Source organism: Capra hircus, chromosome 11, assembly GCF_001704415.2.
Source record: "Capra hircus breed San Clemente chromosome 11, ASM170441v1, whole genome shotgun sequence".
Lineage (NCBI taxonomy): Eukaryota > Metazoa > Chordata > Mammalia > Artiodactyla > Bovidae > Capra > Capra hircus.
In genome coordinates, this window is record NC_030818.1 from 97,010,002 (window position 1) to 97,037,509 (window position 27,508).

At 54.8% G+C, this 27,508-nt stretch overlaps 1 protein-coding gene across 2 annotated transcripts in view; it reads left to right on the forward strand.

Annotated features, from left to right (window-relative positions):
- LMX1B (LIM homeobox transcription factor 1 beta) overlaps nt 1-13,122 on the forward strand; it is an 86,319-nt gene extending 73,197 nt beyond the window's left edge. Inside the window, exons 3-8 of one of the 2 annotated variants that reach the window (XM_018055785.1) lie at nt 4,044-4,276; nt 6,392-6,573; nt 6,744-6,821; nt 6,966-7,032; nt 9,227-9,391; nt 9,667-13,122. In XM_018055785.1, coding sequence (XP_017911274.1) covers nt 4,044-4,276; nt 6,392-6,573; nt 6,744-6,821; nt 6,966-7,032; nt 9,227-9,391; nt 9,667-9,824 — 883 coding nt within the window. In that variant the 3' untranslated portion in view covers nt 9,825-13,122. The remainder of the gene's footprint in view (nt 1-4,043; nt 4,277-6,391; nt 6,574-6,743; nt 6,822-6,965; nt 7,033-9,226; nt 9,392-9,666) is intronic. The other variant, XM_018055786.1, reaches the window with a different exon arrangement.

Below are 27,508 nucleotides of genomic sequence, written 5' to 3' on the forward strand. Positions count from 1 at the left end.
CAGAAGGGAATACCAAGCTGCCCGGTTCAGCTCCCCCACCTCCCCACACAGCTCCCCCCCCAGGGGGCCCTGTCTCCCCAGGGCAGGTGGGTGGGGCTCCCACAGACCAGCTTGCCCTTCCTCACAGGCTAAACGGCACTCTATTGGCTGGTTCAGCAGTCATTCAGCAAACATTCACTGCTTACCTTCAGTGTGTGCGGGGACTTGGGCTCAGTGCTTAAGACACAGAGGTGGCCCTGGGGAAGGTGTACCTGGAAATACATGGTGTGTCTGTGACTGGAAGGGAGGAGGGGGCTTTGGGAGGAAGGGATGCCTAAGCTAAATCCTCCCAAATTAGCAGGTGTTTGCCAGCCAAATGTTGGGAGTGGGGGGAATGGCCTTCTAGGTTGTGGGGACAGCGTGTGGAAAGGGTAGGTGGTTTACGTGGAAAATGGGGAAGAGGGTTGCATGGGTTGGCAGCAAGTGATGTGGCCACGAGTCTTTCACGAGTCTTTGTCTAGCTTTGGAGCTTCTGGACTGGGGGAGGGGCCAGGGCAGGCAGATTGGCACCAAGAGGGCACGACCGTTAGAGGAAAAGCCACAGGTAACTGCCTTGGCCAGAGCTTCGGAGCCGCCCCACACGCCCTCAATCCCTGACCCCAGCACCTGCTGCATCCAGGCTTCCCAGCCCCAGTGTGGGAAGCAGAAGCGCGCCCATCTGGAGTCCCGGCCCAGTGCTCTTACAGAGGGGGGAAGTGAGCGAGGTTCAGGCTTGCCCAAGGTCCCAGAGCTGGGAGGGAGGGAGAGCGGCTCCAGGGGTCCAAACCCATGGCCCTTGTTGCTTTCCGGCCCCCTCATGCGGGCTTTGGGGCGGGAGGGGAAGAGAGGCGGGGAGGCGCGGAGCTTTTCAGCCCTAGCCATTCTGCGTCTCCGGTCAATATTTGCAGCTTCCAGGCAATGTTCACAGAGAGGCTTCCCCAGCCCCCCCTTCACTCCCTTTGTGCTCACAGCTTTAACCTGACAACTCAGTGCATTTCACACTGAGAAACCGGCAGCGTTGCTGAGCCCATTGTACAGATAAGCGAGCTTAGAGGGAAAAAATTACTTACAAGCCAGCAAGCGGCAGAAACAGGCATTGAACCTGAGTCCATCTGATTCCATTGCCACCCGCCTCTGCTTGGGGCTGCTTCTCAATGGCTGGTTCCACCGATCTTGTGTGGTGAGAGGGATTTAGGGAGGGAATAGGGGCTCACAGAAAGGAGGGGCTCTCGCTGGCGCCCGAGCCCCTCCCACACACGCTGTTTGTAGCTCTCACCCTGGCGTGGTAGACAAAGGCAGCCCCATAATTGGGAGCAAGTATTTCATGCATCCCCCCTGATGTTTTATTGGGTGGAAAGATGCTTGGAGACCAAACGGATGGCCCATTCCGTTTATAAAGTGTTCACGGTTTGTTTTATTTCCCGAGTTTTTGCAATCTAGATAACAGATGATGCCCCGAGTGGCTGGCGCTGCCTCCGTAATGGCGGCACCGAGCCTTTGGAGAAGTATTAATAATAGATTGTGTTGATGAGTTTGGAGAAAGTAGCAATCGACCCCCTGCTGCCAAGGCATTAGTGCGGCTGTTCTGAGTGAAGCCTGCATGGTGGCAGCGCCTGCAAATGCAGGTCACCCCCACCGCTGCCGCCACCCCCTCCCCTAGACTCAGAGGGCTTCTTCTCTGGGAACCACCCAAGGTGTGCCAACCTGGCCTGGGGCCCCAGCCCTGCCAGGTGGACCCAGAGATGCCCCAGCACTTATCTGCCCATGGGCCACAGGGACCAGGCTGCAGCCCTTCATGGGGCCTCTAGGTCAGGAGGTAGAGCGTGGGGAGGAGGACAGACAGGCAGTGAGAGGGGCAAGGCAGAAGTGACCCCCATGTCAGAGCAGCAGGTTCTGCGAACCTGGCTTCTTCCCTAGCCCCTTGGCAGAACTGGAGGGCCAGCCCGGTTCCTAGAGGCCTCTGCTTAGGGCGCCATGGACAGTTGGGTGGGTTGCACCCTGAACAAAGGTCTCCAGCCAGAGGGCCAAATTGGAGCTGACTTTGGCTCGTACTCCCCTGGTGAAACCATGTGCTGTGTGGGCCAGTTGAGGTCCTGCCTGCCTGAGCCAAGCCTTCACTTACAGGCTTTGCAGACACTGAGGCCTCCTGGTGGATCAGGTGGGCCTCCGTGGAACTGGGAGCTAACAGGGCCACATGCCATCACTCTGATGTGGGACTCATTCATTGACTTAAATGATCAGTCCCATTGAGTCCTGACAGCAGCAGCCTTTGAGGAAAGTCCTGTTGACATCCCTGTTTCACAGTAGAGGAAACTAAGGCCTGAGGTGAGCATAGAGGAGGCCACCTCCCCCAGACTGGGGCATCAAAGAAGGCTTCCCAGAGGAGGTGGCGTTGGAGCTGGGCATTGCAGGATGAGCAGGAGCCTGCTGGGTAGACTAGAGGTGGCTGGCAGGGGTTGCTGGGGTGTCCCCAGTTTGAGTGCCTCAGCTGGTGCCAGGGCAGCAGGCAGGGCTGGGATTGGCCCTGCCCACTGTGCCCCACCCGCTCACCGTGGGTGGTGTGGATGGCAGCCCCGGGAAGGGAGGCAGGCCGAGAGCCTCGCGTTTATGGCCATTTCTGTTCCAGAACAGATTAGTTGAGAATTGCAGCTGTAATCTGTGCCTGTGATGGCGGGCCATAAAGAGGGATGGGATGCGCGCAGTGCTCCCAAGGTGGCGCCCGCAGACGTGGCCCGGGGACGCAGGGAATGAAAAATGGTTTTAATTCCCTCCCAGCAGCAATAATTTGATTCTTCATAAATTTTTCCATCAAAGTGTTGTTGAGGCTGAGTTCCCACAGAGCAGGGCACGTGACAGGGATGGGGAGCCAGGAGGAGCGGTCAGTAGGTGCAGGCCGGGGCGGGGCCCTGTTCAGACCCTTGTGCTCACTCGCCAGAGTCGCGAAGACCCGCCCCACCCCCACCCCCAGCTTTGTCTCCCGAGATGAAAGATGGATCCTCTTTGTCACGGAGGGGCAGGATCAGGCCCCGGACGTTTACTACCCACGTGACCCTGAGCACGTGCCTGCCTCCCAGCACCTCAGTTTTCTTATCTCTAAAATAGGATTAATATTTCCTGCCTCATAGGGTTGTTGCAAGGATGAAATGCACTTCTGTACACAGAGCGCTTAGCCAAGCGGCTGATACTGCACACGTGTTCTGTGACTATGTGTTCACGGGGGAGATTCCTAGGCTGAAATGAGAAATAAACAGGTGTGGCTGAGGCAAGGGCCAGAGGAAGAGCATGCCAGAGGGCCACGGTGATGATGCCCTGGAGGGCTTCAGGCTATTCTGTGGGGCAGCAGCCTCTGGAAGTAGAGGGGAGGCGGGACTGTAAAAGGCCTGAAGGCCAAACTCAGAAACTTGGAGGTACTCCTGAGGGCACGAGGGAGCCGTGGATGAGTCTGGGGCAGGGAGACAGCGTGATCACATGTGTGCTTTGGACAGACCCCTCTGTTTCTCATCCTGGAGGGTGAGTCAAAGGGTTGGAGAGGTGGTGAACCAGCGAGGACACTGGGGCAAGCCCCTCAGGCAGGAGGGGAGGGAGCCAGGCTGAGTGATGGGTTGGGCAAGGCTGGGGATCACTTGGATGTGGGGGAGAGGCAGGGCCAGGGAGGACGAGCAGGATGCTGGAGGGCAGGCGGGACCTGTAGGCTGCCAGTCCTTTTGCTCAGGGCAGGGCCCACCGGGCTCTCAGGGAAGGTGGAGGCTGGCCCTGCACTCTGCCCTCTAGTGGCCTCTGTGCCTCCCAGCAGGCAGACTCTTGAGCTGACATCTCTGGGCAGGATGCCCAGTGCCCATCTTAGGGTCATCAGGGGCCCTGCCAGCCAAGGGGTAGGGCTCCCACTGTCTGGCTCTGTGCCCAGGGAAGGCCTCTCCCACTTGGGTTGGGGTTCCGGGTGGCAGGAGAAAGAGGTGCTCTGTGGGCAGTGCCTCTAGGAGGGACCCCCGAGCCCAGCCAATATGCCCCCTTCTGTGCACCCACAGGCTCTTCGCAGCCAAGTGCAGTGGCTGCATGGAGAAGATCGCCCCCACCGAGTTCGTGATGCGGGCGCTGGAGTGCGTGTACCACCTGGGCTGCTTCTGCTGCTGCGTGTGTGAGCGGCAGCTACGCAAAGGTGACGAGTTTGTGCTCAAGGAGGGCCAGCTGCTGTGCAAGGGTGACTATGAGAAGGAGAAGGATCTGCTCAGCTCCGTGAGCCCCGATGAGTCTGACTCCGGTGAGCTGGGGCTGGAGCCGGGGTGGAGGGCGGGTGGGGGGCTTGGCGCACATGCCGCGGAGGGTCACCCTGCAGGAGAAAGCCGCTTCTGACCCTGGGACCTGTACCCCACACAGACACTGCACCCACGCCCACAGCCAGTGCGCACATGCACGGAGGTGTTCACATGTGGGATGCACACAGACACGTGTGCACGGCCCCACAGGCCTACAGACGCACCTGGACACGATCACACACAGGTATAGGTGCATGTGATCATACATGCACACACACAAGCATATAAGATGTGTGTGTGGATACATCCACCCAGGAATATAAAAACACGGACACATGTCCGCGTGTAGACATGTGCTTACATGCCCAAGCATGCCAAAGCCCACACCCATGTAAACACACACGTGTGCATATGCCCTAGCACATTCGTGCAGTAAGCATCTGGCTACACATTTATCCACGTGCTCATATGTACTGTAGTTTGCGCACACACGAACGCATGCCCCCTGCTCTCTGGCCCAGCAGCGCCCCCTTTCCCTTGCTGTGACCCACCACAGCCCCACCTCACAGGGGTCTCTCCCAGCACCGAGTCTGCAGGCATCTGATCCGATGCATCCTGTCTCCATCATGCCCCCCAGGTCTTCAGCAGTGAGGGGACTGGGGTCCTCAGTAGTGGAGGGAAAGCCTCCATTTCCTGGGGTGAAGGCTCCTCTCCACCCTGCTCCAGCCCCTCAAAGACTGCCAGTTTGGAGCTCTCCTGGCAGGAGGGGCAGGGCCAACCAGGGACAAGTTATTAAGGAGGAAAAAGTCAGGAAGCAGGCTGGCACCTGGTCATTCCTGGGGGTGGCTAAGACAGACTGGAGCAGGGGCCGTGAGGAGGAGGTGCCCTGGTCTGCCACGCCCTTGTGGGGAACCTGGAGCCCATGGTCAGAGGACCTGCCCGCTCAAAGGAGCCGTGTCCCTGCCAGAGCCCTTGGAGGGGGGCATGAGCTGCCCATGCCTCTGTCCTGCTGCCCACCCCTGGGCAGGGCACCATGGTGGCCAGGCTGCATGGGCTCCTGAGGGAGAGCTGGGGCCAGCCAGCTGCCATTGGCACATTCCTGCCAGGCCTAGGAAGGGGTTCTCGGAAGGAGGCCCCCCTCCGCAGGGACTCATGCTTGGAGGAAGATGGGCTGGGGGCAGCAGGAGGCATGAGGGGTGGGGGAGGCTCTGCTGTCTGTCTGGGGCCGGCATCTCTGAGACCCATAACTTGGGCGTGCAAGTGGGTGTGGGGTCTCTGGGTGAAGATGCATGCTTCTGCATGCAGGTGTGTGTGTGTCCAGGCGTGTGCACGCCTGTATGTCCCTGCTTCAGAGCATGCACCTGTGTGTATGTGAGTGCATGCGCACGTCACAGTCACGTACACACCCGAGTGAGAACGTCCAGAGTGTGTGTCTTTGCTTGTCAATCCTTAGTCCCTGCAAGCTCCTTAGAGCCTCCTCTCTGGGCCCCGAGGCCTGGCCGGTGCTGGGTTAGTGCCATGGGAACTGGTTTTCCTGAAGGCCAGCATGCTGGGCTGGGGTCCCCCAGGGCCCAGGGCCCAGGGGCCACAGGCCGAGACGGGGCCCAGGCAGGTTGGGTCAGGGGAAGCCCAGGGCCAGACTGAGCACAGCTGCCAGCTCCTCTTATCAGGAGGGCCGTGGGCCTGATGGCAGATCGGCCGCCTGTGAGCATCAGCGTAGCTGTGCTCCCTTCCGCGTGTCAGCCACACGTGTGCACGCCATATGTGTGCACCAGCGTATTTCTGCAGTGCCCGAACCTGTCCCCGTGTGGGCCTGTCTCTCTGCCCTTCTGAACGCGTGTACATCTGAGTGTGCAGCGTGTGTCTGTGCCTGCTCACCAGGGTGCCCTCCTTTGCCTTTCTGGTCAGCAGGGCAGGTCTGGTGGCTTTGGTTCAGGTCTCCCCAGAGGGCTGAGATGAGAGATGAGATGAAGCAGGGCCTGTGGGCCGAGGGAAGGGGGCGGTCTTTACCCTGAAGGCCCCGGGGAAGTTGTGCCAGGTGTTGGCAGGAGGTGACGGGACCCCAGCACGCAGCGGGTTCCTGAGGATACGGCTGACCCGCTGCATCGTGTCCCCCACAGTGAAGAGTGAGGATGAGGATGGGGACATGAAGCCGGCCAAGGGACAGGGCAGCCAGAGCAAGGGCAGTGGGGACGACGGGAAGGACCCGCGGAGGCCCAAGCGGCCCCGGACCATCCTCACAACGCAGCAGCGAAGAGCTTTCAAGGCCTCCTTCGAGGTCTCCTCCAAGCCCTGCCGGAAGGTGAGGGGCGGCCGGGGTGGGGCGGGGGCTGACACCCCCACACCCGCTGCCTTTCCAGACTCCTGCAGGGACCTGGGCGTCCCTGCACCTCCCCGCCCAACCCCCCAGACCTGCCACCTCCCGGTGCCTGCCCACCCCCAGGCCTGACCCGTCCCCCCTTCTCTGGGCAGGTCCGGGAGACACTGGCGGCGGAGACGGGCCTCAGCGTGCGCGTGGTCCAGGTCTGGTTCCAGAACCAAAGAGCAAAGGTGAGGACCGGCCACCGGCCACCCTGCTGGGCGAGGGGAGGGCGGACCGGCAGGGGGCAGGGGCCTGATGAGGGTGGGGCGGGAGTGTGCGGGGCGGGAGGGGGGGGCCCGAGGCGAGGCTGGCATGCACCGTGTCTCCTGCAGATGAAGAAGTTGGCACGGCGGCATCAGCAGCAGCAGGAGCAGCAGAACTCCCAGCGGCTGGGCCAAGGTGAGCCAAGGGCCCAGCGGGCTCAGTCTGTCACAAGACTCCCAGGAAATTTCTCCCGCCCCAGGGGTCAGATCTCAGGGAGCCGGTGCCTGGGAAGCTGCTGAGATCAGCAGACAGGCAGTGGGGACCACGGGACACAGGAGGAGGAGAAATGGCGGGGGAGGCGGCCCGGGGCGAGGACAGAATTTCCACACTCACCCTCTCTGTGTGCCAGGCTCAGTCCTCACCATTCAGCAGCTTCCGTCTCACTTAACTCACAGATCCCTGAGAGGAGGGGCATTGTTATCGCCCATCTCACAGATGAGGAGACTGAGGCTCTGGAGACAGGGACTCGCGGGGATCACTCAGCTAGTAAGGGGCAAAGCTAGGCTTTGGCCCTGAGCGTAGGGCTCCTGCGTACGTGCTCAGTTGCTCAGTCGTGCCTGACTTGGCAAGTGCGTGGACTGTAGCTCTCCAGGCTCCTCTGTCCATGGGATTCTCCAGGCAAGAATACTGGAGTGGGTTGCCATGCCCTCCTCCAGGGGATCTTCCCAAGCCAGGGATCGAACCTGAGTCTCTTATTGTCTCCTGCATTGGCAGGCAGGTTCTTTACCGCTGGACCCCAGGGAAGTTCCTGTCGAGCTCCTAAACCTGTGCTTTTAACACGACCACACACCCTCCTGCCCACATAGAATTCAGCAGAAGTCTCCAGAGAAATCTCCAGAGAAAGTCTGCAGGGTGTTGAGGAGTCCAGGGTGGACTGAGCTTGGCCCAAATGCTGTTTCCACATCTTGGACTGGAGCTGGCCCCCCGGACCCCAGTGGGACCCCATTGGAGCCTTCTAGGCCTTGGAGGGGGTCCCAGGTGTTCCCCAAGACTGCTGGACTGGGGTGGGGGCCACCGCTGTCCGCTCCCACTGGAGACAAGTGCCCTGAGGCAGATGCCAAGGCGCTGATGGGCAGTTCAGGACTCTGAGGCCAGTGTCCCAGCCTGGACCCGGGGCTTCAGGGCCATGCGTGGCCTCAGAGCCCAGCTCTCCCTGTCCTGTCCCTGCCCCCTCTCCTGAGACAGCCCAGCCTTTGGGGGCTGCCGCCATGGCCGCAGGCATCTCAGCCTGCCCCTACGCTCTGTCTCGCTCTCCGGTGTTCCCAGCTGCCCCCTGGACGCAGTCTCCCCAAGAACATTCCAGGTCCCCTCGAGCTCATCACAGCCCACACTGCACTTCATGCCATCGTTCCTGGGCCATGCGCACACAACACCCACTGCTGCCCCCCCCCGCCCCCCACCCACCCGGTACCCACACCAGAAACCCGGGCATCACCTCTGACCTGTCCTGTCCCACGAGAATGGCATCTGCTCAGTCACCCATCAGGCGGTGATTTCTTCTCCCAGGTCCCTCGTGCCCCTCTCGGACTTTCCTGCATCTACCTTAATAGGGACCCAAGCCCCTCGCCCCACCTGTCTCCTCTTGATGGGCCCTGCCTCTGTCCTCCACCCTCCCAGCTTTTCTCCATGCTCCCTCCACAGCCAAGACCCTCCACTGGCTTCCTACGGCCTCGGGGGACACTCCGACCCCCACTCAGCTCGGGTCCCCAGGGAACCGTCTCTCTCCCCAGGCATGACCTTCTCCTGCCCTCATGCCCAGCCCTGTAGACTGGGCTCCCTGCTCCCACCAGGCAGTTTCTCCCTTCTCCCTGCCTTTGCTGCCCTTCAGCCTGGCATCCTGCCCCTGGCTAGGCTGGTCGAACCCTCTGCTGGTTCTTGAAGTTACATGGAGGTGGAAGGCCCCTTCCTCCAGGAAGCCCTCCTCCCTGAGCCTTGTTGGCCCAAGTGCAGGCTCCCCCTTGGTGCTGCAGGTGCAGGGCACTCAGTGCGCCCATGCGTCATGAGTCATTACTGGCTGTTACCGGAAGCCTCTGACTTTGGATAAACTAGTTCCTCTAGAGGCGCTGGAGTGTGTGTGTGTCTCGGGCAGGTTGGTGGGGGCGGGTCAAATATGGAGGCTCAGTTACCCTGGAAGGTCAGGGGCAACCTCAGCATGGGGAGGGCCTGGGAAGGAGGAGGTCAAAGGGATGGCAGCGGGCAGCCTGGACTGGGTAGCGGGGTGGGGGTCGTGTGGGATGGGAAGCCATGGGGGACTCCTGGGGTACATCTGTGAGGTGCCCCTAGGCCAGGACAGCCCTGGGCGGTTAGTGAGGGCGTGGTCTCTCCCCAGAGGTCCTGTCCAGCCGCATGGAGGGCATGATGGCCTCCTACACACCGCTGGCCCCGCCGCAGCAGCAGATCGTGGCCATGGAGCAGAGCCCCTACGGCAGCAGCGACCCCTTCCAGCAGGGCCTCACGCCGCCCCAAATGCCAGGTGACCACATGAACCCCTATGGTAAGCTGCCCCACCCTTCATGACCCAGCACCGCCCCTGCCCCCCCAGCCTGTCCTGGCAGGCCCAACCCAGCCCACCTGCCTCCTCCTGTCGGGAAGGGGGCACCCTGGAGACCCCCACCTGCAGCCCCCCAAACCCCCGCCAGCCGGCAGTCATCCTGTCCCTCCCTCACCTCCAGTCACACGGCCTGTAGGGCCAGTGGCCCCCAGAAGCCCCCCACCTGGACCCCCGGTGCTGACGCCCACCCCCTCTGCCTGCCCTCCCCCCATCTCCAGGCAACGACTCCATCTTCCACGACATCGACAGCGATACCTCCTTAACCAGCCTCAGCGACTGCTTCCTCGGCTCCTCGGACGTGGGCTCCCTGCAGGCCCGCGTGGGGAACCCCATCGACAGGCTCTACTCCATGCAGAGTTCCTACTTCGCCTCCTGAGAGCCAGCCTGGCGGCACGGACGCTTGGGCAAGGGTCCTGGAGGGGGGACCGCTGGCCGCAGACGCTGCCTCACCACCCCCAGCCCCACCGCCCGCACAGACTCTGCAGACAGCCATACGGTGCCCTCCCCTCGGCCAACCGGGCCTGGCTAACATGCCCACCAGGCACAGCCAGACAGGCAGATGGGCGCAGCCTGGGCAGGGACTGTGTCCTGCCCCCAGAGACCGTGTCACCCCCAGGGACCCAGAACTCTCGGACAGCCACTCGCCTCCCAGCCCCACCTTGGCATCCATTGCCTCCCTTCCCTCCCCCTCTCTTTTATGGGAAGCTTAAATTCTCTCTATTTTTTTAAACCTCCCCTCTGTGTCCAGGCCACCTCCATGGTGCAGGCCTAGGTTGAAGCAGGGCCCCCCGTGCATGCCCCAGACGATGGCGTGCGAAGCCTGTGTACCCTGTGCCCACCTCCCCCCACCTCTGGGGGCAGGCCCACCAGCCTAGGATCACCCCTTCTACCTGGGGCGGGAGGGGGATGAGCCTGGCAGGTGGGCCAAGCCCACCACAGCTCTCACCTGGGGAAGGGGGCGTCACGGGGGCACCAGGGGCGGGGAGGTTGAGCCCAGGCTGACTCAAAGGGATGGAGACATACAGGCACACGCACACACTTCAAGGCACACCCATACGGATGTGCACACGGGTCCCCAGACACGCTGAAAGACAGAGAGGCCCCTGCGGGTCAGCCCTGCCACACCAGGAAGGGGAAGGAAGCCAGACGGGGGCAGGGAGCCCCTCGGACAGCAATAGGAGGGGCGGGAGGAAGGGCAGAGGAGGCGAGCTCAGAGCACAGAGGACATGGATGCAGGTATAGCTTTAGCCCGGATGGGGGCTGCCTGGGCAGTCAGAGGCCCCAGAACCAGGCAGAATCAGGCCACATGGCAGAGCCTCCAGGTGGGAAGGTGTCTCAGAAGCACCCCCTTGGCGCTCCATCTGATGCTGGGTTCTCACCCAAACTGCTGCTGCCTCTTCTTGCACACCTCCAGTGACGAGGAGCTCACTACTTCATCGGGCCCCAAGTTCAGCTGCCTTTTCTGCTGATCTCACCGCTGTCCCTTTCAGCCTTTGTCCTCGCTTTTCAAAGCCAGGCTTTTCCAGCTTCCTTTTAAAAGCCTTTCCTTTTCCAGCTCTTCCTTTTAAAATTGTACTTCCCCCGCCCCCACCCCCACTCCCCCAGCCTGGCTCCAGCTTTCCCTCTAAACGTGTAGAACAGATATAACCCAGTCTCCCCACTGTCATCAGCCAGGCTGGTCCTTCCGGGCTCCTCTTCTTCCACAAACTTCCACAGGGTCTCAATCGATGCCCTGTGTCCTTCTGCAGCCTCAGCCAGCCCAGGTTCTGTGCCATCTCTGGGTCCTGGGTCTCCGCTGGTCCCTTAAAGCAGCCACTCTGTCCTTTTGAAGGTTGGTCCCATTTCTCCTCTTGGGCCCACATAGTCAAGTCATGCTGGGGCACTTGGAGCAGGTCTGGGGTAGATGCTCCCTGCCCAGTAGACCTGGCCCTTCTCTCCCAGACTCTATGCTGAAGGAAACCTCAGGAATGGATCAACTAGTCTGCCCATTATTCCGCAGCTGGAAAACTGGGCCAGGAGAAGGGAGGGACAGGCCTCTCAGCCAGTCAGGAACAGAGCCAGAGCGGAGAGCAGGGGCGCCACGCCAGCTCCTCGTCCTCTGTGCCTAGTGAACAGCCTCGGGGTTGCGGGACATGACTCCTCTCAGTAGCCTTGCCCCCCCGCCCCGGGTCGCATAAACCCCAAGTCCAACCTGGGCTCTGTCTCTGCCGTGACGCTGCCCCCTGCCAGGAGCTGGTACAGAACACACATCCTGATGACCTGCAGGTTGTCCAGGCCAGAGGGTCCTCAGCTCCCTGTGCCAGAGACACCCCATCAGCCAGTGTAGGTTAACTCCTTCACGCTACTACAGCTTCCCCCAGGCTCTGATGACTGCCCTGCCCGACCCTGGGCTGGGTGTCGGGACACAGATGAGCAAGATGCAGGGCCCCTTTTGAGGACCTCTCTCCTGGGAGGAGAGACATACACATTCTGTCCCAAGCCTTTCCAGACATTGTTGGGGACCCATTTCTCAGATGAGGAACCTGAGGCTCAGAGAAGGCTACCCAGCAGAAGCACACAGGACCAGTTAGGCTTGCTGAGGTTGGGGTTGAGATGACTGGGTTCTGTCCACTTCATGTAGGAAAGCGCATCCTTGACCTGGGGTGGGGGTGGGGTGGGGTGAGTGGCCAGGACCACCCCCACGCCTGCTGTGATGTGGGACCACCATCACGTGGTGCCTGGGTGGGAAGCCAGGGGAAGGGGGACGTGACAGACTGTTCTCTGGAGGAAGAGGGAGAAAGTGAGGGGTGAGGGGAAGAGTGTCAGAGGAAAGCAGAGTTCTGCTTCCCTTTGGGGAAGCTGAGGCTCAGAGGAAGGAAGGGATCTGTCCCTGGTAACACAGGGCGTGTGTTACCGCTGTGGAGTCCTCCAGAGAGGCCACACAGAGGGACACTGATTCTAAGGGTCAGACCACGGGCCCAGTAGAGCCTTTAGAGAAGGGGCCAGTGCCAGTGGGCATCTCGGGAGGCTTCCCGGAGGAGAGGAAGGACATGGTGGGGGGTCCACCACGTCCAGATGAGCAGGCCCTAGTAGTGAGGCTTGGGGGAAGGAGAATTGGCTGACCTCTGCCTGACCCCAGCCTGAGCTCTGGGCACCACCTGGGGTGAGACTCTCACCTCCCATCTGGGAGGACCTGCAGCTCTGGGGCTCACTCTGCCCTGCGGAGAAGGGTGAGGGCCACACTCACAGACGTGCACACAGACACACACACACACACAGCCAGACACACACGAAGGCTCATAGACCCACATTCACAGACACGCCGCCTGGGGGCTGGGGAAGCAGAAGGGACCCTCGAACCTTTGGCCCTTGGATGGCGCCATTGCCGGTGGGCCTCTCTGCCGTGGCCGCCCCACCGGGGTCCCACGGGAGCCCAGCTCAGCCAGATGTGGGGCCCGGGCCGCCGGCCATTCCTGTTCTCCTTGTACAGACTCTCACTGTCCACCCGCCATCCCCAGACACATTTTATTTAATAACTTGTCATTGTTAAATTATTTATTAGCGTTTACCACATCACCACCCCCACCCTGCCCTCCACTCTCACCTTCTGCCTCTTTCCACGAACGCAGAAAATGGAAACAACAGAAAAAGACGAGACATCAGTATATTTGTAAATAAACCAACCTGTACACGCCTGTGGTGCCTCTCCTTGGAGGGAGGGGCTGTGCGGGGCCCGGGCCAGTCCTGCCTGAGACGCCAGCAGATTTCTCAGTGGGCGCCAGGGTCAGCAGGTCAGGAAGGGAGAGCCTGGGGTCCCTGGTCTTGCCCAACACATTCCCTTGTTCCATCCTATAATCGTCACTTCCCCATCCTTGTCTTGTCCCAACCCCGACCCATCACCATCTTTGAAACAAATGCCTCCCTCCCGTTTCAATCATCCCTTTCCCCAACACACTCAACCAACCACTACAGGGGCCCCTTAAGTGCCAGCCACTAGGCTGAGAACTGGGATTGGTCCTTGCCTCATGGAAGCAGACAATGTGATGTGAGCTCAGCCTTGTTACAGGGGTACCCAACCTCATCTGGAAGGATGGAGCATCATGGAAGGCTTCCTGGAAGAATCTGCATATTAAGCTGAGATGGGAAGTTAGCTGATGTAGGGGGACTGGGTGAGGAGGAGGAGGAGTGTCTGCAAGTTCTTCAAGCTTATGCAAACACCTCAGGTGCAGGCAGAATCTTGTGACTCTCCTAAACTGCAACAATAGCTAAGTTTGGGGCTGGGGGAGAAGCAATGAGGCCAGAGGCAAAGCCAGAACATCCAGAGTCTTGCTGCTGAGTGGAGAATGGATCCAAGTAGGTCAGGTGGACTGGACAAAGATGGGAGTCAATGAGTCACCTAGGCGACAGATGATGACGGCTCTGACTAGGGTGGAAACGGGAGAAAGAAGGAAGCAGATCCTGGAGATTCTGTGAGAGAGGGAAGTGAAGGCAACATCGAGGTTACTGGATCGCTGGGACGAGGGTCCCTGAAGCACTCTGATCTGGGGCACGGGGAGCTGACGGTGTCTGGGGTATCCATGAGATGTCAGGGGCAGGGCTGAGCCTCAAAGGGGCCAGACCTGAGCATCCAGGTGTTCAACAACCAGATAGCTGGTCACTGAGGCACAGGGTGGGTGAGGTCACTCGGGGGACTACGACAGGGAGAATGAAGCTGAGGCCAAATCCTGAAGAATCACAAGAGCTTGGGGCTGGGTCCAGGGGAGATGGTGGCCCTGGGATCCAGGGGAGATGGTGGTTAGGGTGTGGAGATGGCAGAGACTCAAGGAATTTGGTTCTCAAAGTATATTCCTTGAGGTCTCGAGGTTCCCTAGAGTACCTTGGGGAATACCAGTGTGTGTGCGTGTGTAAGCACGTGTTGATGATGGCTCCATGGGTCGGTTTGCCGGGGTAGGTTGTGCAGGAAGCTGGGTGTCTGCAGGTGATCAGTGTCTGGTGGTGCAGCTGGCTGTCTAGATCTGCCTATAGAGTCTGGAGTCTCAGACTTGTGTCTGTGTGTAGGTGAAGACGTTTGCACATCCACTCCTGAGATATCATTGTATATCTCTGCCTGGCTGTGCATCCAGGAGGCCCCAAGCCCGCAGACCTGAAGTCCTGATGCTCTCCTCCTCCCCCATCGTCTGGCTGCTCCTTCTCGGCCTCCTCCCCGTTCCCGCAGCCAGGAGCACCTGGAGCCCCTCTCTCTGCCCATGGGCACCAGCACCCCCTGGGGATGGCCGCACCCCACCTTCTCCTGCAGCCTCGGGTGACTCACAGCCCCAGGGGCTTCTGGGCTTGTTCATTGTCTCCTCCAAGGTTCCACTTTCAGAAGGGAAACCCAAGGCTCAGAAGGAGGACATGACCAGCTCGGTACAACAAAGTAAACAAGGGGAAGCAAAAGCATGGCTCAAAACCAGGTTTGGCTGCAAACCCATGGCCTGGACATCACCCCGGCTGCCTCCCCAAGCCCGCACTCTGGCCCTGCAACCTGGTCCTCCAAGGTCAGGCCCAGGGACCTAGGAAACTCTTCCCTTCCGAATGGCCTCACTGAGGCTCAGAGAAATCGAGGCACTTGGTCCAGACTGCAACAGCATGGAGGCAGGATTAACCTGGGTCTCCCATCCAAGTCCCAGGCCTGGGCTTCTGTGAGAGGCGCCTCCCAGCCCCCCTCCCCCATCCCACCCCCCAGCAGTGAGTTGATAGCTCTCTCGCCGACAGCAATCGTTTAACATCCTGTCACTAAAACATGTTTGGGTTGGGGGTGGACAGGGGGCTGTGCTAATCCAGTGCTCCCCTCTCTCCTGCCTGTCTTCCCGCCGCCCCCAGCCCAGAACGTGAAGTCAGGGGAGAGGGAGGAAACGTAGGCCCGATCTGGAGACGAGAGCCTGTGAGACAAGGTCGCTCTCCAGGCCCCTCTTTCCAGAGGACCGATTCTAGCCAAGTCCGTGCCTCTGCCAGTCACAGGCCTCAGCCTGCCGACCCTCACAATCCAGAGCAGCCCTTATCCCATTGTCAGTTCAGTTCAGTCGCTCAGTCGTGTCCAGCTCTTTGCGACCCCATGAATTGCAGCACACCAGGCCTCCCTGTCCATCACCAGCTCCCGGAGTTCACTCAAACTCACGTCCGTAGAGTCCGTGATGCCGTCCAGCCATCTCATCCTCTGTCGTCTCCTTCTCCTCCTGCCCCCAATCCCTCCCAGCATCAGAGTCTTTTCTAATGAGTCAACTCTTCGCATGAGGTGGCCAAAGTACTGGAGTTTCAGCTTTAGCATCATTCCTTCCAAAGAAATCCCAGGGCTGATCTCCTTCAGAATGGACTGGTTGGGTCTCCTTGCAGTCCAAGGGACTCTCAAGAGTATAGATGAGAAAACTGAGGCTTGGAGAGCAGTAACTTGCTCCAGGGTGATTCTTCCCAGGAACCTGGAGTTCGGGAGGGTTTAGAGTCAAGGAGAGGGGTGGTCCCAGGAGAGGAATGTGATTCTGAGCCCACCTTACAAAGCTGGTCCTGAAGGGTGTGAGGCCTGGCTGGGTCTTGCCTCTGGAGCTCACCACTGCCGCCTTCCCTGAGAAAACTTCAGGTGTGAGGCCTGGACTGGAGCGGGTGAGGTCTGGGCAACAGCTAGGTGGAATGCAAATCTACCAGGACAGGTGGGGGTGAGATGTGTGGTCCGACAGGCATTAGGAGGGTGGTCTGAAGGAGAGCGGCTGCAGTCCCCCAGCAGGATGAGAGGGGCGCCCCCCTGGGCTCGGGCAATGCAGTTGGCTGGCCTGCCCATGGCTGACCTGCCAAATGGTTCGACGGGCACTGAAGCAGAGAATTAGGTGACCGAGGGGCTCTGCTCACTGCTCTGGGTGCAGCCAATGGGGGTGTTCGCTGTGCGCCCCACATTGTGCTGAGCCTCACATGTCTTGTTCCACTTTCTCCTCGAAGCCCTGTGGGGCGGGAACAATCGCCACGTCCACTTGACCGTGAAGTCCCTGCTCTCCGCAGTTCCTCTCACCCTGCCGGGCCAACGCTGCTCTCCTCAGATGCCCTCTTTGGCCTCTGAGTGTCCCAGACCCCATGGCAGGCAGACCTTGACCCTGGGCACTGATGGATGGACAGGGGGCTCTATGTATGGCTTTGACTGCAGGGCAGCCCCTGGGGCTTAGAGACAGCCCCGTGATTGCTCATCCCTTTTGGTCTTCATCCTTTGCACAGCAGACCCTCCCAGGACCCATGCCCGTAGGGGGAGAAGATAAGAAGGAGCTCGGAGAGGAGCACCAAGGCCTCAAAGCTGGGGAGGGGGGCTCATAAGCTGTGCCTGGGAGATCAGGGGAAGCCTCCTGGAGGAGGGAGCAGCACAAGTGCTCAGAGGTGGGAACTGCAAGAGGGACCAGTGAGACGGGGCATACCCAGGGTCCCAAGGCCAGAGACGGCAGGGGGTGAGATGCCCTCGCTGGGCATGCCAGGGGCAGGCAGGCACCCCACGCTCCCGATTTAGCCGAGAATAAACTTGAATAATAGGGTATATGTGAAGCACCTATACGTGGCATGCGTGCTCTGTCACTTCAGTCGTGTCTGACTCTTTTGCGACCCCATGGACTGTAGCCCGCAAGGCTCCTCTGTCCGTGGGATTTTCCAGGTAAGAATACTGGAGTGGGTTGCCATGCCCTCCTCCAGGGGGTCTTCCTCACTCAGGGATGGAACCCATGTCTCCTGCACTGCAGGCAGGTGCTTTACCACTGAACCACCGGGGTAGCCTATTTGTGGCCTAAAGAGGAATCATAAAAATAAAAAACCTCGGGACCCGTTCCTTCGATAAAGGAGATATAACTTTTAATTCATTGAAGACCATGATGTGCCCCGCCTTGGTTCCAGAAACCCCTATCGCTTCATTTGAAAAATTCTCATCCCAATCGAAGCCAAATCAACCATGGAATGAAGCTCAGGAAGTTCCTAGCACAGAATCTATTAACAGCAAGAAAGGGCAGAAGTCCCTCACGCAGATCTCCTGTCTGCACAGAATATCCAGGCGCCTTTCTGTGGGCAGCACCCTACTTTCATTCCTTACGTCCCCTGGGGGTACTTTGCTATTGAATACTAAATCCCCAAAACATACTGGAAGCTCATTTGAATTTTTCTTCTGAACCTGCAGTCATCCATCAGGCCACGAGGTGGCGACCGGTAGTCAGGCAGGTGAGAGCTGAAACATGGGTTAGGCTCAAGAGAGGATGCAGAGATGATGCAGGCTTCAGATCATGGCCAGAGAAGGGAGGAGGGAAGAAACTCTCCTTCTGGGTCGTTTCTGCAAGCCCCATGCGAGAGCTTTACATGGACGATGCCACGCATTCTTCAGCATTCCAATTTTATAGAACAAGAAAGTAGGCTCAGAGACGTTAAGGAATACTCCTGAGGCCAGCACAGCTCGGAAATGGCAGAACTGGGATTTGAACCAGAGCTGGGGCAGTGACAGAGACAGAGGAGGAGGAAAATGAGGGGAAAGGGAGGGGAGAAGAGCAGCATCTTCTTGCTTCAGAGATTCCCAGCCTTGTTGGTCTGTCTGACTCCTCACACTCACCTGCGAGGCACCTTCTGGCACTACCCCCATTTTATTGATAAGGAAACTGAGGCTCAGGGAGTGGTGTATGCCCTGGCTCCTGGGGAATCAGCCCTCCCTGAGCCCAGAGGGAGGCGCACAGGGGTGAGGGGAGGACTGCCAAGCACCCCACCGCCCCACCGGGCCCCTTCCCCTGCACCCCTCCTTCAGGACCCAGGAAGCCTCGTTTCCAGGCACACAAAGGGGACCCCCTCACCAGGGCAAGATCCAGCTCCAGCCTCAGTGTGCAGTGACCCTTGTGGATGCTTCCAGAACATAGGATACAGGTCAGAGTTGGGGGCCCCGGATGTGAGGGTCAGTATCTCATTCTGATCATTTCAGTCCCTGTGGTCTGCCAATGAGGGGGCAACTGTTCTGGTGGGTGCCTGGGGCTCTGGTGTCTGACGGGACCCCACCCTGTCCAGCTTCAGAGAATGGGAAGTGAGTGTAACGTTGTCAAGTTCCAGTCCCAGCTCTGCCACTCGCTGGCCACGTGACCTTGGGCAAGTCACTTAACCACCCCGCAGCCTTGGTTCCTTTGTGAACTGAAGGATGAGCACAGAGCCATCGTGAGGGTCACATGAGCAAGTGAACCAGGAGCTCAAACAGTGGGCCTGACTATTCATGGATACCCCTCCCTCTGCCTAGCCCGGAAGCTAACTCAGCCCAGAACACTGAACCAAGAGGGGCCTAAGGGCCTTGAAAAGTCAGCGTTCGTCGCTCAGCTGAGCCCAACTCTTTGTGACCCCATGGACTGTCCACCAGGCTCCTCTATCCATGGCATTCTCCAGGCCAGAATCTGGAGTGGGTCACCGTGCCCTGCTCCAGGGGATCTTCCCAACCCAGGGATTGAGCTTCAGTCTCCTACATTGCAGGCAGATCCTTTACCATCTGAACCACCAGGGAAGCCACTGGAAGAGGTGGATGTGGGGTGGTCTTCGGCACTGACAATGGCAAGGCTCCACCTGCCCGTTAAAGCTGCAGTGTAAAGCTCTCGCGTGGGGCCTGGCATGACAGGGAAGCTTCCAGGAGCTGGGCTTCCTGGGGCACCAGCCTTCCTTCCCCCATGCTCTGAGACTAACAGACACCTGGGCCTCCCATGGCCTCCAGCGCCATTCCAGAAGGGGCACTGGGGCACAGTCAGTGGGAGCTTGTCCCTGCCAGTCAGCCAGGCCTGAGCCTCAAGGCACAAGTTACAGGGATGTTGGTAGCTATGTCATCTGAGGTCTTGGCCATGAGTACCTTCCTGGTCCCCTCTGGTCCCATACACACGGAAGGGAATCCTCTCTGGTTCACCCACAGCTGAAACTGGGAGGCTGTGCTGCAGGGCCAGGCAGTGGGGGTACTTCATAAGCAACAGTGTTCAACTGAAAAAGTGAATTACGGGTGCCGAGTTACTAACGAGCAAATAATCAAGTTATACCCATCAGAAAAATGTCCACAAACAGAGTGACTGTGACATGAGCAGAAACCTGCTCTGCAAAGCAAAGTGAAGCTGCAACTCTGGAAGAAAGCAACTTACTGCAACAGGTCTTTTTTGCTTGTAAAAATACTCTGCCAACAATAAGTCATAATGCTAACAGTGACGATAACCAGAATAACGATAGCTGCTGAGTCCTGAGTACTTATCATAGGCCAGTGCCTCTAGATATGATCTCATTGCATTTTCACTCAAAGTATTATCATCCCCATTTTACAGATGAACATGCTGAGGCTGACAGGTGGAGCCTGTTCAACTTCACAAAGCTGGTGAGTGGCAGATCCTGAGAGCAACTCACCAGTGTAAACAAGCAACTCTGCCTACAAGGAAGACCAGGACAGACCGGAAAAGCCCCAAATATTACACAACTCTGCCCTTCTGAGGGGGTGGGGCAGACTTCTCCAGACCAGGCTCCAAGCCAAGGAGTGCCTTGGAATGGCCGGAGAGACAGAGGCGGAGGCTGCGTCCCAGGACAACAGGAGTGAGGATTCAATAGCAGGGCCAGAGGTGTGGCCGGTCCTAAGCTGCCTCCCAGGTGCTGGCCAGCAGGTTGGCTCAGACAGGCCAGGACAAGAGAAGCAGGGAGAAAGGGAGACTGCCAGCCAGAATGCACCCTCCCTCTCATGGCTGGCCCCGCCTATCACAGACAGGACTTCTGCCTGTGCGTCATTGCCTCATGCTGTCCAGAAGGGAACAGCAGAGCTCAGAGTGGTGCAGCCACTTACTAAATTCACACAGCCAGTCTAGATTAGGAACCTAGAAAGTTGATGAACCTCAGGCAGGTCAGAAGAAGAAGCAGGAAGAAGTAGGGGTCGTCTATTTGGGAGGCCAGTAGAGAAGCAGATACAGGAGCTGAGCTGGAGGCTGGACCAGGATCCCTGGGAGCCTGGCCATACTCCCTGAACCCTTTCTAAATCCCTCGGAAAGGTGGGCACCTGAGGTTACTGCTCAAAGCCACCTGCTCAGGAGTGGGCCTGGCCAGCAGCACCATGGTAGGGTGGACTCTCCTCCCACTGAGCAGGAAGACCATTAAGATAAACTACTGAGGTTTTCCCCCTGCAGTTTTTACTTTACATTAGTTGGCTGCTGTGTTGCTTGATACAATAAAGTTTATGATTATCTTTCCCAGGAAATGTACCTTTCTTCATTAGCTAATGTTCCTCTTTGTTCTGTTTAATGGTTTTGGTCTTGAATTGTGCAATGATAATAATGTTGGTACCCCTACATTCTACACGTGTGTGTGTGTGTATGTGTGTGTGTACTTTCAGATCAGTTCAGTTCAGTCCCTGTCATGTTCGACTCTTTGCGACCCCATGAACTGCAGCACACCAGGCCTCCCTGTCTATCACCAACTGCTGAAGTCTACCCAAATCCATGTCCATGAGTCAGTGATGCCACCCAACCATCTCATCCTCTGTCATCCCCTTCCCTTCCTGCCCTCAATCTTTCCCAGCATCAGGGTCTTTTCCAATGAGTCAACTATTTGCATCAGATGGCCAAAGTATTGGAGTTTCAGCTTCACCATCAGTCTTTCCAGTGAACACCCAGGACTGATCTCCTTTAGGATGGACTGATTGAATCTCCTTGCAGTCCAAGGGACTCTCAAGAGTCTTCTCCAACACCACAGTTCAAAAGCATCAATTCTTCGGAGCTCAGCTTTCTTTACAGTCCAATTTTCACATCCATACATGACCACTGGAAAAACTATAGCCTCGACTAGACAGACCTTTGTTGGCAAGGTAATATCTCTGCTTTTCAATATGCTATCTAGGTTGGTCATAACTTTCCTTCCAAGGAGTAAGTGTCTTTTAATTTCATGGCTGCAATCACCATATGCAGTGATTTTGGAGCCCCCCACCAAAAAAGTCAGCCACTGTTTCCACTGTTTCCCCACGTATTTCCCATGAAGTGATGGGACCAGATGCCATGATCTTAGTTTTCTGAATGTTGAGCTTTAAGCCAGCTTTTCCGCTCTCCTCTTTCACTTTCATCAAGAGGCTCTTTAGTTCTTCTTCACTTTCTGCCATAAGGCTGATGTCATCTGCATATCTGAGGTTATTGATACTTTTCCCAGTAATCTTGATTCCAGCTTCTGCTTCCTCCAGCCCAGCATTTCTCATGATGTACTCTGCATATAAGTTAAATAAGCAGGGTAACAATATACAGCCTTGACGTACTCCTTTTCCTATCTGGAACCAGTCTGTTGTTCCATGTCCAGTTCTAACTGTTGCTTCCTGACCTGCGTACAGGTTTCTCAAGAGGCAGGTCAGGTGGTCTGGTATTCCCATCTCCTTTAGGATTTTCCACAGTTTATTGTGATCCACACAGTCAAAGGCTTTGGCATAGTCAAGAAAGCAGAAACAGATGTTTTTCTGGAACTCTCTTGCTTTTTCCATGATCCAGAGGATGTTGGCAATTTGATCTCTGGTTCCCCTTCCTTTTCTAAAACCAGCTTGAACATCTGGAAGCTCACGGTTCACGTATTGCTGAAGCCTGGCTTGGAGAACTTTGAGCATTACTTTGCTAGCGTGTGAGATGAGTGCAATCATGCAGTAGTTTGAGCATTCTTTGGCATTGCCTTTCTTAGGGATTGGAGTGAAAACTGACCTTTTCCAGTCCTGTGGCCACTGCTGAGTTTTCCAAATTTGCTGGCATATTGAGTGCAGCACTTTCACAGCATCATCTTTCAGGATTTGAAATAGCTCAACTGGAATTCCATCACCTCCACTAGCTTTGTTTGTAGTGATGCTTCCTAATGTCTGGCTCTAGGCGACTGTGAATGATCACACCATCATGATTATCTGGGTCATGAAGATCTTTTTTGTACAGTTCTTCCATGTATTCTTGCCACCTCTTCTTAATATCTTCTGCTTCTGTTAGGTCCATACCATTTCTGTCCTTTATTGAGCCCATCTTTGCATGAAATATTCCCTTGGTATCTCTAATTTTCTTGAAGAGATCTCTAGTCTTTCTCATTCTATTAATATCTTTGTCTCTGTCCAGCCCTTTATTTTACAATCTTTGGTGGGGTTTTTTTGGTCATTGTTATTCCTTATTTTTTTAATATATATAACTGGATTTCATTTTTCTTTTTGTTATATTTTATATGTACACAAAATCTATAACTATAAGTTGTAAAGTGTAATAAGATAAACACCTATGAACCCAACTAGGGCATTACCAAACACAGGAGCTAGGACACACTCAAGACCACTGAGCCTTCCTGTGGATTCCAGCCAACTTGCTCCATACCTCATCCCAAAGATAACCACTATCTTGTATTTTGTGTTTATGATTGCCTTGCTTAAAAAAAAAACAAACCTAATTCCTGATCCCATAAAATTATATTTTTTCAGTTTTCCATGTTTCTGAATTTTATACTAGTAGTATACTATGCATAGTCTTCTGCTAGTTCCATTTTTTTATACAATATTGCTGCCAACATTCATCCATATTACTGCATGTGGCCATTATTCATTGCTATACAATATTCCATTTATTAATTCCCCTGTTACAGATACTTGGGTTTTTCCAACCTTTCATTAAAATAAACAGTGCTACAGTGAGTGTCCGTCTACATGGGTCCTGATGCACACACACTAGAGTCTTTCAAGAGCATAACCTGGTGGGGAGTTGCTGGGCTGCCAGGATGTGCACGGGGTCAGCTTTGTCAGACAGTGTTTCCCGCAGTGATTTTACTGTTTACACTTCCGACAGCGATCAAGAAGAGTTCTGATTGCTCCACATCCTTGACAGTACTTATCCATTTTGATCTGCCCCAAAGGATCTACTATCAGCGAGGTTGAGCATCTTTTCAGATGTGCATCCTACATCTGAGCGTTTTCTTTTGCGATATGTCTTTCACTCAATTTTCTTTCGGGTTGTTTGTCTTTGGTGTATTTATTTCTAGGGTTGTTTGTAAAAACTCTATTCTAGATACAAATTCTTTGCTAGTTATATGTGCTACAAATAACTTCTTCTAGTTTATGGAATAGAAGGTCTTTAATATATCCATCTGAATGCAGCGTTTCAAAGAATAGCAAGGAGAGATAAGAAAGCCTTCCAAGTGATCAATGCAAAGAAATAGAGGAAAACAATAGAATGGGAAAACAAGAGATCTCTTCAAGAAAATTAGAGATACCAAGAGAACATTTCATGTAAAGATGAGCACAATAAAGGACAGAAACTGTAAGGACCTAACAGAAGCAGAAGATATTAAGAAGAGGGGGCAAGAATACACAGAACTATACAAAAAAGATCTTCATGACCCAGATAACCACAATGGTATGATCATTCACCTAGAGCCAGACACCCTGGAATGCAAAGTTAAAGTGGGCCTTAGGAAGCATCACTATGAACAAAACTAGTGGAGGTGATGGAATTCCAGTTGGGCTATTTCAAATCCTGCAAGATGATGCTGTGAAAGTGTTGCACACAATATGCCAGCAAATTTGGAAAACTCAGCAGTGGCCACAGGACAAAAAAAGGTCAGTTTTCATTCCAATCCCAAAGAAAGGCAATGCCAAAGAATGTTCAAACTACCACACAATTGCACTCATCTGGTGGCTCAGAGGGTAAAGCGTCTGCCTACAATGTGGGAGACCAGGGTTCGATCCCTGGGTTGGGAAGATCCCCTGGAGAAGGAAGAGGCAACCCACTCCAGTACTCTTGCCTGGAAAATTCCATGGACTGAGAAGCCTGGTAGTCTACAGTCCATGGGGTCGCAAAGAGTCAGACACAACTGAGGGACTTCACTTCACTTCATATTCTAGCAAAGTAATACTCAAAATTATCCAAGCTAGGTTTCAATAGTATGTGAACCAAGAACTTTCAGATGTTCAACCTGAACTAAATCCAGAAAAGGCAGAGGAACCAGAGATCAAATTGCCAACATCCATTGGATCATAGAAAAAGCAAGCGAATTCCAGAAAAACATCTACTTTTGCTTCATTGGCTATGCTAAAGCCTTTGACTGTGTGGATCACAACAAACTGTGGAAAATTCCTCAAGAGATGGGAATACCAGACCACCTTATTTGCTCCTGAGAAATCTGTATTCAGGTCAAGAAGGCAGTTAGAAACAGATATGGAACAACGGACTGGTTCCAAATTGGGAAAGGAGTACATCAAGGCTATATCTTGTCAGCTTGTTTATTTAACTTATATGCAGAGTACATCATGCGAAATGCCAGACTGGATGAAGCACAAGCTGGAATCAAGACTGCTGGGAGAAATATCAATAACCTCAAATAGGCAGATGACACCACCCTTATGGCAGAAAATGAAGAGGAACTAAAGAGCCTCTTGATGAAAGTGAAAGAGGAGAGTGAAAATGCTGGCTTAAAACTCAACATTCAAAAAACTAAGATCATGGCATCTGGTCCCATCACTTCATGGCAAATAGATGGGGAAACAATGAAAACAGTGACAAGACTTCATTTTCTTGGGCTCCAAAATCACTGCAGATGGTGACTGCAGCCATGAAATTTAAAAATGCATGATCCTTGGATGAAAAGCTATGACAAACCTAGACAATATATTAAAAAGCAGACATTACTTAACCAACAAAGGTCCATTTAGTCAAAGCTATGGTTTTTCCAGTAGTCATGTATGGATGTGAGAGATTGGACCACAAAGAAAGCTGTGAAAGTCACTCAGTCGTGTCTGACTCTTTGCGACCCCATGAACTATACTGTCCATGGAATTCCCCAGGGCAGAATACTGAAGTGGGTAGCCTTTCCCTTCTCCAGGGAATATTCCCAACCCAGGGATCAAATCCAGGTTTCCCATATTGCAGGCGGATTCTTTACCAGCTGAGCCACAAGGGAAGCCCAAAAAGAAAGCTGAGTGCCAAAGAATTGATGCTTTTGAAATGTGGTGTTGGAGAAGACTCTTAAGAATCCCTTGGATTGCAAGGAGATCCAACCAGTCAATCCTAAAGGAGATCAGTCCTGGGTGTTCATTGGAAGAACTGATGGTGAAGTTGAAACTCCAATACTTTGGCCACCTGCTGAGAAGAACTGACTCACTGGAAAAGACTCTGATGCTGGGAAAGATTGAAGGCAGGAGGAGAAGGGGACTAATGAGGATGAGATGGTTGGATGGCATCACCAACTTGATGGACATGAGTTTGAGAAAGCTCCAGGAGATGGACAGGGAAGCCTGGCATGATGCAGTCCATGGGGTCTGCAAAGAATCAGACATGGCTAAGTGACTGAACTGACTGAATGTAGCCTGATCCATCATACATTTATGGTTTATACCTTTGTGTGTGTGTGCACCCTATTTACAAAATCCTTCACTGCCAGAGTCATAAAGGTATTCTCTTATATTTTTTATTAAATTTTAAAGTTTGGACTTTCACGTTTAAAATTTTAATCCATTAAGAATTTATTTGGAGGTACAGATTGAGATAAGGATCCAATTTCATATGTTTCCATAATCAAGAGTCCAGGCACCTTACATCAAATAGTTAATCCTTTCCCAGTCATCTGAAAAGCCAGTTCTATCCCATGTCAGGTTTCTACACATGTGAACTTTTATTACTGTTGTATTGGTCTATGGGTCTAATCTTGTGCCAATACCACACAGTCTTAACTCCTAACACTTGATATGTCTTGGTTGCATTTCAGTTCAATTCAGTTCAGTCGCTCAGTCGTGTCCGACTCTTTGTGACCCCATGAATCGCAGCACGCCAGGCCTCCCTGTCCATCACCATCTCCTGGAGTTCACTCAGACTCATGTCCATCGAGTCGGTGATGCCATCCAGCCACCCATCCTCTGTCGTCCCCTTCTCCTCCTGTCCCCAGTCCCTCCCAGCATCAGAGTCTTTTCCAATGAGTCAACTCTTCGCATGAGGTGGCCAAAGTACTGGAGCTTCAGCTTTAGCATCATTCCTTCCAAAGAAATCCCAGGGCTGATCTCCTTCAGAATGGACTGGTTGGATCTCCTTGCAGTCCAAGGGACTCCCAAGAGTCTTCTCCAACACCACAGTTCAAAAGCATCAATTCTTCGGCACCCAGCCTTCTTCACAGTCCAACTCTCACATCCATACATGACCACAGGAAAAACCATAGCCTTGACTAGATGGACCTTAGTCGGCAAAGTAATGTCTCTGCTTTTGAATATACTGTCTAGGTTGGTCATAACTTTTCTTCCAAGGAGTAAGCGTCTTTTAATTTCATGGCTGCAGTCACCATCTGCAGTGATTTTGGAGCCCCACAAAATAAAGTCTGCCACTGTTTCCACTGTTTCCACTGTTTCCCCATCTATTTCCCATGAAGTGATGGGACTGGATGCCATGATCTTCGTTTTCTGAATGTTGAGCTTTAAGCCAACTTTTTCGTTCTCCTCTTTCACTTTCATCAAGAGGCTTTTTAGTTCCTCTTCACTTTCTGCCATAAGGGTGGTGTCATCTACATATCTGAGGTTATTGATATTTCTCCCGGCAATCTTGATTCCAGCTTGTGTTTCTTCCAGTCCAGCGTTTCTCATGATGTACTCTCCATATAAGTTAAATAAGCAGGGTGACAATATACAGCCTTGACGTACCCCTTTTCCAATTTGGAACCAGTCTATTGTTCCATGTCCAGTTCTAACTGTTGCTTCCTGACCTGCATACAGATTTCTCAGGAGGCAGGTCAGGTGGTCTGGTATTCCCATCTCTTTCAGAATTTTCCACAGTTTATTGTGATCCACACAGTCAAAGGCTTTGGCATAGTCAAGAAAGCAGAAATAGATGTTCTTCTGGAACTCTCTTGCTTTTTCCATGATCCAGAGGATGTTGGCAATTTGATCTCTGGTTCCTCTGCCTTTTCTAAAACCAGCTTGAACATCAGGGAGTTCATGGTTCACATATTGCTGAAGCCTGGCTTGGAGAACTTTGAGCATTACTTTACTAGCACGTGACATGAGTGCAATTGTGCGGTAGTTTGAGCATTCTTTGGCATTGCCTTTCTTAGGGACTGGAATGAAAACTGACCTTTTCC